The sequence below is a fragment of the Ambystoma mexicanum genome, chromosome 3q, assembly GCF_040938575.1.
Source record: "Ambystoma mexicanum isolate Mex_15411 chromosome 3q, UKY_AmexF1_1, whole genome shotgun sequence".
Taxonomy (NCBI): Eukaryota; Metazoa; Chordata; class Amphibia; order Caudata; family Ambystomatidae; genus Ambystoma; species Ambystoma mexicanum.
The window spans coordinates 51404502-51414764 of record NC_090926.1 but is presented as its reverse complement, the minus strand read 5'-3'; the positions used below and the strand labels follow the sequence as shown (position 1 = coordinate 51414764).

General features: G+C 47.6%; 1 protein-coding gene across 1 annotated transcript in view; it reads right to left on the bottom strand.

Moving 5' to 3' along the window:
* Nucleotides 1–5662: 5662 nt before the first annotated feature.
* The window catches only part of GCAT (glycine C-acetyltransferase), a 123328-nt gene continuing 118727 nt past the window's right edge, over nt 5663–10263 (bottom strand). The window contains exons 8-9 of the mRNA XM_069653057.1: nt 7436–7557; nt 5663–6069 (exon numbers count right to left, since the gene is read on the bottom strand). Of these exons, the coding sequence (XP_069509158.1) occupies nt 5918–6069; nt 7436–7557 (274 nt within the window). The 3' untranslated portion in view covers nt 5663–5917. The remainder of the gene's footprint in view (nt 6070–7435; nt 7558–10263) is intronic.

Genomic DNA, 10263 nt, shown 5'->3' with positions numbered 1-10263 from the left:
CGCTCATGCCCCGTGTTGTGCTCTTGTCCCCCTCACCCCCCGCTCATGCCCTGTGTCTCCCTCCTGTCCCTCCCACCCCCGCTCATGCCCCGTGTCTTTCTCCCGTCCCCCCCGCCCATGCCCTGTGTCTCCCTCCCGTCCCTCCCACCCCCCGCTCATGCCCCGTGTCTTTCACCCGTCCCCCCCACCCCTTGCTCATGCCCTGTGTCTCCCTCCTGTACCCCCCCGCTCATATGCCCCGTGTCTTCCTCCCGTCCCCCTCACCCCCTGCTCATGCCCCATGTCTCCCTCCTGTACCCCCCATCCCCGCTCATGCCCCGTGTCTTTCTCCCGTCTCCCCAACCCCCGCTCATGCCCCGTGTCTACCTCTTGTTCCCCTCACCCCCCGCGTCTCCCTCCTGGCCCCCCACCCCCCTGTGTCTCCCTCCTGTCCTCCCCACCCCCCGCTCATGTCCCGTGTCTCCCTCCTGTCCCTCCTACCCCCCCGCTCATGCCCCATGTCTTCCTCCCATTCCCCCACCCCCCACTCATGCCCCGTGTCTCTCCTGTTGCCCCCCACCCCCCGCTCTTGCCCCGTGTCTCTCTCCTGTTGCCCCCCACCCCCTGCTCATGCCCCTTGTCTCTCTCCTGTTGCCCCCCACCCCCTGCTCATGCCCCATGTTTCTCTCCTGTTCCCCCCACCCTCCGCTCATGCCCAGAGTCTCCCTCCTGTACTCCCCAAGCCCTGCTTATGCCCCGTGTCTTCCTCGTGTTCTCCCCACCCCCCGCTCATACCCTATGTCTCTCCTGTTCCCCCCACCCCCCGCTCATGCCCCGTGTCTCTCTCTTGGTCACTTCCACCCCCCGCCGATGCCCTGTTATGTTTTCTTTATACACCCCGCCTTCCCTTTCCATGGTGTCTATCTTGGTAAAAGATTTTCCTTCCTGCACCAGTATGCCGCAGGAGTACCGGTTTGGGAAGAAAAATCTTTTTTTTTTACCACCCCGGGTTCCCACTTTGAGAACCTTGGATGCTAGTGATCTTCATCCATTGAAAAAGACGTTATGGTTATGTTGCACTAATAAAAACCTACGAAATTCAACAAAAAAAACTTTAAGGGGATGTTATGGTTGTGTCCTGAGGATGGTATGCCTGTCCATTTTGTTCGCAGGCAAGTTGAAGCTGTTCTAAGAGCACATCATGTGTCTTGGGATGTTCGTCAATAAACAAAATGGGGGTGTCCTGAGGACGGTGGATGTTCGTCAATAAACTAAATGGGGTTGTCCTGACGACGGTATGCCTGTCCGTACTGTTCGCAAGCAAGTTGAAATTGTTCTAAGAACACATCAAGTGTCCTGGGATGTTTGTAAATAAACAAAATGGGGGTGTTCCGAGGACGCTAGACCTGTTTGAACTGTTCGCAAGCAAGCTGAAACTGTCCTAAGAACACACACAGTGTCCTGTAATGTTCGAAAATAAACGAAACGGGTGTGTCCTGAGGACGGTATGCCTGTCTGTTTTGTTCGCAGGTAAGTAGAAAGTGTTCTAAGAACACATCATGTGTCCTGGGATGCTCGTAAATAAACAAAATGGGGTGTCCTGAGGATGCTATGCCTGTCCGTACTGTTCGTAAGTAAGTTGACACTGTTCTAAGAACACTCAGCGGACATTAAAAGTGCTCATATGGCTTAGTTAAAATGTTTGATTATGGGTGTGATATGCTGCGGTGGTTGTGGCCAGGCCATAGAGTCTTGGGAGCATGGCCACATGTCCCGGGAGGATAGCTCAGCGGCAGCGTGCGCGTCTTGGAAGCAAGACGACACGAAGCAGCAACAGGTTCGATCCCCGGGTCCGCGCTTAGAAACCTCCAGGTGTTTAAGCGCGTTATAAATACGTAACTAAGACAAAAAAAAAAAAAAAACCACAATTACGCAACTAAGAAAAACAAACTTCCTGTAACAGCGCCTCGATGCAAAACTCTAATAAGAAAGCATTTATAATTTTAGTATTTAACATGGCAAGATTTTTAATATTGCATCTCCATCATGTCTCCTGCAAACTATGCCTATGTTACTACATGTGTACCTTAGTATATTGGAAAAAAAACTTCATAATACAATGCTATTTGGATTAATTCATTGCTTAATGCACTATGTACCTCATGATATTGATTCCAATGATCCTTGACACTACTTTTACTAACATTACAATAAGAATCCCATGTACAGACTTTTCATGAAAGGTAAATGCACATTTGATGTCAGTGATGTCATCAATGACATTTGTGATGTCATTTTTGATGTCCTGGGTGTTCGTCTTAGCAGTGCACCATGGTGGTGCTAGTTATGGTTGCTCAGCTTACCATAACTGGCGAATTTCAGGGGTTTTTCAGTTTTACTTGGAACCATAACGTCCCTTTAACAAAGTTTTTTCATTGAATCTCCACTATATTTCAACATCTACCAGACTCCGGTCATCAGAATCTTCAAAAAATACAACATTACATGCTACAACTTCGCATATTATACTCAAATCATCTACAAAATCAGACACTGATGCCGATCATTCAACCCTAATCGACTGCCTAAAAGAAGTCTTAATTTGGTTGAATGCCAACAACCTGAAAATCAACCCAGGAAAGACAGAAATCATGATCGTATCCAAAGACAAAGAACGAAACCACCATCCCTTGGCCTAAGGAAATGGGAAACGCACCAACGCCATCGAAGGTAGTAAAAAATCTGGGAGTCCTAATGGACAACACCCTAACCTTAGAACCACAAATAAACCTTTCCTCTCCTTCACACACAAAACACTCAGTATCGTCGCCCTAATCATGTCAAGAATCGACTACGCAAACAATCTGTACGTCGGAATACCATAACACCTCCTGAAGAAACTGCAACGGATCCAAAATGCAGCAGCAAGACTACTCCTCAAACTATCCAGAAGAGACCACATCACTCCATCCCTAAAAACACTACACTGGCTCCCAGTTAAACATCGCATCACCTTCAAAACAATGTGCATAACGCACAGGGCAATCAGTGGATAAGGAGCAGAATTTCTACAAAAGACAATCTACAAACCAACAAGACCCCTCCGATCAAGCAACGAAGTCCGCCTGGAAATCAAACCATACCTTAAGAAAAAACTTGGAGGCACATCCATCAACCACTTAGCCGCAAAAACTTGGAACAACATCCCAAAAGAAATAAGAAACACCGAAGATCACCTAAAATTCAGGAAATCACTAAAAACCTGGCTGTTCAACACCACTGACTCACACTGAAAACTGAAACAGAGAAAAGGAGGACTAAACTGGAAAGGACACGGACAGCCCCAGTAATGACAGGGAAGCTCCCACAGCACCTGGACGGATGACACCGGATAGACTGGAACCCAGGCGACACGCACGGAGACCGAGTCAACTACTCCACCCGCCCCTTAGTTACCACCAGGTTCCACAGTGTTGTGGAATTGCTGAGATATTGGCAATTAGCACACAACCTGACTTGTTGACATTGGCAGGTGCACTGGCCACAGGAGTATGAAGGGAGGACAGGTGGGGCTATGAGAGAGGCTTATTGAGGTGGGGACCAGAGGAGTAAGGAACCTTGAATGTCAGAGGGACCCAGATCAGGAAAGGCGCTTCAGGGGAGACTACACCAGCCCAGGGCCTCAATTCAGGATAGAGGTGCCAACTAACCAACTCCACTAACAATTTCCCCTCTGCATACACCTCTCAAATTCCAAACCAACACAACCAAAACCTACAGCACAACAAACCGCACAAACTTCACTACATTGCAACAACAAAACAAAAAAGACAGACTCGCACAACAGTACACGACGACTACCGGCCGCAAACACCCCAGGCCTAGCCAACGGACCCACCGGTCTGAGGCCGCCAACAGCAGATCACTGCTCTCTTGCACTTTTCCTGCTTCCTCCCACTAACTCAACCTCCCCTCCTCTTTCAGAGCCGCAGAGCGCCAGGGGACCACTCCAGTGGTGATATTGCACGGTCCAAATTTCCTTTAACATTAACTGGAAATAGTTGTCAAATGCCAATCTCACAATACCAACTTTTGTGCTGTGGAAGATCCTGGATATTAAACCTAAAAAAAAAAGTCATAACAGGCTCCAGGAAGAAGATGAAGCAGTCTTGGGTTTTTCCTCTAGCGGCACGCGGTATTCGAGATAAAAAGCAGCTATTACCCAAACACCAGAGGCACACTTCTCCGTTTCCACCGAGTGCAAATGCCGCTTTCCTAGGAGCAGCTCAAGTTCTCTTAGCCAAAGGCGGTCCGCCACACCCACAACGCTGGTACACACTTTTCATCGCACAGTCATCCTCCTCTCCGATGGCAGCCAGAGACTGGGAAGGCCAACAGCACAACGAAGGAGCATGCTCCCCAACCTCTCCAGCACCTTTCAACGGGTCTCCTCCCACCATGCCACATCCTGTTTACCTTTAACAACATTGTTGCCCCCTACTTGGAAATCATGCGTGAGCTACTGGGGTGTATTTTAAAACCCACACTGAAAATGGCTAAAGGCCACATTCATGCACAAAGCCAATACTGCGCTGACATTCACATTTCGGTTAAATTGGTAGTGGTGGAGGAAATCTCAAGAGATTTAAGGAGAAAGAGTACGGGTAAAATTATTGGGGGAAAGGAGGAGTTTAGGATGAGGAAGAAGGTGCAAATTATTTTCTTTGCATGAATATTTTTCCTTTGCAACACAAGCACTTTGATCATTTACAAGCAAGGCTTAGTGCTCTCTTTTATGGTTCTGTGTTTGTGTTTCAATAGTTGTGCTGTATTTTAAGTGCAGCTGTTAGAGGTGTATTTTTGACATAGCTTCACACACCACCAATAGAAGCATAACCCACCACTGCCCCTAGTGCCTTCACATACAGCACTTTCTACCAGCCCCACTTTCTCCCAATGAAAGGCATGTGGCATCCGCCCAAAAAAGTGTACAACTGTCCAAGGCTCCTGGGGCGCCCTCTCGTTTATCTATGAACACCAATCCCGCACAGCTAAGCTTTGCACCTCCAAAACGTGTCAAGTGGCTAAAGGTCTAGCATATTAATATGATAGGTTGTTTGCAACGCGCTTAATAAGCAGAAGTTTCTAAGCGCGGACCCGGGATCGAATCTGTGTTGCTCTGTGTCGTCTTGCTTCCAAGGCGAGCAACGTTGCCCCTGAGCTATCCTCCCAAGCTATTACCACGCACAGTTGGCCACAAACCCCAACCTGCCACCAGTCTAACTGAGCCCAGCTCCAGACCATCCCTGCCCAACCCCAAGTTAATCGCCACAATAGCAAATGGTTGCAGCTTAGACCCTTCACAGAATGATTTAGCCACCAATCACAATCCTTGCAGATGGCTGCTGCAATGAACAACGGCATAGCCACCGCACAGCATCCATCAGAAGCCCCAACCCGACCATGGTGCTCTGCATCTCACCGCCAGCTTACCACAACTCAAGTGTCCAGAAGGGCGTAGGAGAGGTGCAATGCCAAGGGATGTACAAACTGGGCAGCTGGTAAGAAGTAGTGCGGGAGCCTCACACTGAGGTTTCCCCATTTAACCACACCATGAGTATCTCACAACATCTACCCAGCATGCCACATGAGGTTTCTGGAGAGTAGACAACCAGGATAGAAGTGGAATGCATTAAACCTTTATTGGAGGCATGCCACAGGCACTTTATCAATATATTTACATCATTGTTTGCGGGTAGAATGTCATGATTATCATTGTGTAACAATGCAAAATGTACATGGTCAAGTGGGTTCAACGTCGGAACACATGGCAAAGGCTGCTACCTCCAAAGTGGCCACACTCCTTTCTCAAGGTTCGGCCGGCAGTCACCACCATCTCTCACTCTTTTCTCGACACTGCTCTAAATACTCCGAGATATCAGGACACTACTCCGTGTTTGCGTCCCACCTCAACGAAGGCAGAGACGCATTGGTCAATGTCCTCTTCACTGTGAGCAGCCGAGATCTGGACGCGGATCCGGGCCTTGCCCTTTGGTACAACTGGATAACTAAAGCCGATCACGTAGATACCTGGAGGTAAAAGAAGGGAGTCATTAGCAAACAAATGAAAACTGTAGAATGTCTAATCACTAGCAGGTCAAATCAAGCTGCAATCAGTCAATAGTTGGTACTGCCGTGCCGGTGACTATACCTCAAGTTCAACAGATGCTATACGGTGAGCAACCACTGTGTGCCACCAGCTGCTCCCTTTAGGACCTCTGCAAACACCTTACTGCAACTGGGGCCATATGTGCCTTTGCTTTCCAAACAAAGGCACATTGTTTCGGTCTCCCCTCTTCCCTTCTCGCCCCCCCCCCCTTAAATCCCTCTACCACTCGGCCATCTGTACCCTCTGTCTTCTCTCTCCCCATGATTCCATCTCCAATTCACTTTCCAACCTAGGCTGACTTCCCTTCCACTCCCAACTTAAATTCCAATTCCTTTGTCTCGTTTTTAAATCTCTTCATGACCTTGCCCCTCCTTACCTCTCCTCTCCTCTCTCCTTTTATGCCCCCTCTCACTCCCTACGCTCTGCTGATCTCTTTTTACGCTTTTCCCCCTCCTCCATGTGCCTCTTCTCGTTTCCGCTCCTTCCAGCTCCTTGCCCCCCTACATTGGAACTCCCTTCCTTTCTCTATCCGCTCCATGTACACCTATTCCTCCTTCTGTTCCTCCTTAAAAAATCACTCCTTCACCCCCCTCCCTGACTTCTCTCCCCTTCCTCCTCCCCACTCCATCTTCCTGTTCCTTATCTCTCCCGGTCCCCCCAATGATCTCAACCCTCCCTTGTACTCTCTATACTGCCTTTTCACTTTCCCTTTTCTCCTTCCCATACCGCTCTTCTCTTCCTTCCCAAATGCAAATTGTTCCACATGCTTTTTTTCTGGTTTGATTCATGTATATTTTATTGATTCTATGTTCCATGCTTGATGTTTTCTGGTTGTTATGCTGTAAAGCGCTTTGGAGTAAAGCGCTATATAAACAATAAAATACAAATACATAGGGCCCATGGAGGCGGTTACAAGCATCAATTAAGAAACCCTGACATTAGCTCGTGTGTGCTCGTGATCAGCTCTGATAATGAAGACCACTTATATCTAACCTGAAGAATAGTTAGGATGCATGAGAGGTGTAAGATGCAGGAAACTCGAAAGATAGCACTGCAGAAATGTGTGCAGCAGTGGGATAGGACATTCTGGGATGCCGGAATAAATGCACAATATTGGTGCTGTCTGTGGCCTGAGCACGGAAGGTCAGTGCAACCGGATAGTCTTGATGCTCGAGCCTGAATCTGTAGCTTGTGGGTATCATTGCTGTCTGAAGACTGAAAGATGTATATAGCCTCAGGAATAACCCTCATCTTAGACCATAGAATGCCTCTCTAGACCAGCCATACCCCTCTCCAGCATGTTATCAGCCATTGTGGATGCCAGCCGGGCATCTCCAAGCATCACTGGGCAAATGGGATGATTATTGCCTCCAATGGTGAACCCAGCTGCTGTCATCTGAGTGCGAAACCTGAGAGAAACACAGTAAGAAATAAGACAGTGAGTGGAATCTGAGCCTGCATTATGTGATGACAAATAGAAATACACACCATTTATTAAATGATACGATAAGTCATTTATGACGCGCCTGTACACAAAAGTTTCTATGCGCAACACCCTTGGCAATTGAAGTAATGATGATGCTGGAGGCTCAAGAAGGTGTACATATAGTCCCTTGATTTTATGTTCATAAAAACAGAATAAAGTAGGTATAGGAAGAGGGCACACTGGTGCCCAGGTAACTCTTCCAACTGTCACTGGTGGAGCCTGGGGCAGGGACCGTCCACCTACATACACACATGACATGCATGCAGTATACACCTTCTGAGGAAGTGAAAGGTTAGCCAGATACAAAAGAAACCATCCCTTCTCCCAAAAAATGCATCCATACCCCCCCCAAACCCCCCCACACGCTCAAGTCATCATCTACAGAAAGAATAAGGTCAGAACGACTGCGCAACAGACACTCGGGTCTGGCGCGCGCTATAAATAAATAAACACTGCAGCAGAATAAAATTATAAAGGAATAGGTGCAATTACAGGAGACGGGACCACAGACATTTCACCCACTCGCACCAATTGCTTCAGCAATACGACACAGAACAACCATTCACTCAACAAACGTACATTGCTACTATCCACGCAGTACTAATAGTTTACATGGTAAAGCATTGAAGTACCTCAGAGTCATAACAACATATTCCATCACCTCAATGCCATTACACCACGTTGCAGCACCTCGACACCTCGCCTTGACCCCATAAACCACGACACAACCACCGTTGCCAGACATCTAAACACGTTCTAAGGTGTACCTTCGTACAACCATCACAACACCACTCCTTGTTGCAGGACATCCCTCACCTTTTTTTAAATATCATAAGTTGGCTGCTTATCTGAGGAGCCAACTGCTCCCATAGTGCACTGGACGCATTACATCGGATGTACACTCTGCCCAAGGGGCACAGTTAGACACTCATTTACCTCTTCCAACAATTAAGCAAACTGCTGATCTGAGAGAACTGCTCACACCGTATCACAATAACCCTGTTACCTATTCAACAGTAAGCATTCAAGCATTCACAGTTTATTGGGGGCATTTAGAACACACTATGTAACACATCCTATTCAAAATGCTTTGCTTGGGTATTTGCATTTCATCTTTTCCCCACTCTCCATATGTTCTGCAGCTTACGCTGCCCCACTCCACTCTACAATGCACACGACGCCCCTTCCAAGCTGCATCCCAGAGCCCCCGTGCAGCTCACATCGTAGACACGTGGCACAGCAATAGCGTGAAACGCCTGGCAACATACCAATAGCACCCTTTTTTTTAAACGGAAGTTCTTCAGTCCATCTGAGGAGAGAAACCTGCCGAGGCAACGCAGAGATCGTTTCTCAGACAGCCCATATCCTGGTAAAAGTCCCATCACGGCTATATGTGCACTACCCCTTTACATACATGTGCAGGTTTTCTATGCAGAGCCCCCACCAGTGGACACACTCCATTAAGCAATCGTTGCAGCTATTTCGGCGAGGCCCTTGCCATCCTGCTGGACATTGCATTTCTTGTTCTCTGCATCTTCTGCCGAAATTTCCCGCCAATAAACCTCCCAATCAGATAAAAGATTACATCTAAGAGGTGAAAGCGTCGTGCTTAGAACAGCTCATTGAGCTTGAAAAACCGTGACAACCCGCTACATGTTCAATGTAAACGATCTATGCACCCCAGCTATAAAACAGATGCTCGACTTCCGCCCCTCTACTCGAGACTGACAGCTTTGATTGCTCTCCTCGTTCAAAAGCAAGAAACGTCATCTCTCAACCGCGGGACGATCAGCAGAAATAAAAGCCCCTTCTTGCATTCCTTGGATGCGAGACACAAACAAACGAGCGGCACAGGTAATGCGCCCAGCAATCTCACATTACGGCTAATTCACTTGCATTCCACGAAAACTCTTCTGGGAGAGTCGACACATCCATTAGTCACGTTATTCCTTTACCCCCCTCAATCCCTAGGGAAGCTTTCGTCTCCTCACAGGTTTGGGATTGGATGCAGTCGTTATCACAACCCTTTTGCCAGTTGCTACACCCCGTGGGGCTCATGTTCATTAATCGCAATTTGACGGAAGCCCATTACGTTTGCACTGTAATGTAAACGGCTCCCTGCCACCAAATTTTCATAATTTGTATGGCGGAGTGCAAAAGGTGGTGATTTACCTTTAAAGGGATGGTCTAGTAAAAATGTTTATTTAAAAAATAGATAGGCCACATTAAAAAAAAAAAATACTAGCATTCTCCGTTTTAAAACTTCCTATGTAAAATTTTGAGCTATTCAAGCTCAAAATTCGAAAAAGCAAGCACAGGGGCGCAGCCATTTTGTGAAATGGAGGCCCTCCTGTGCTGGCTTTTGCGGCACTAATGAAGGAAAAGCCAGCCAGCTGTAGTAAACAAAGGCTACCGCTGGGTGGCTTTCCCTTCATTAGTGCTGTTGGCGGAGGACGGGGACCAGAGACCAGAGCAGGAAAGCTGCAGCTGAATCTCGGTAAGTGCTATTTATTTTTTTTACAAAATAAAAGCACTAGCTGCGTTTTTTTTTCTAAGTTTTCCGGGCTGGAGGAGCCCGGAAAACTTAGAAATAAAACCGCAGCTTTAAAAACGTATTTATGTTTGCGGT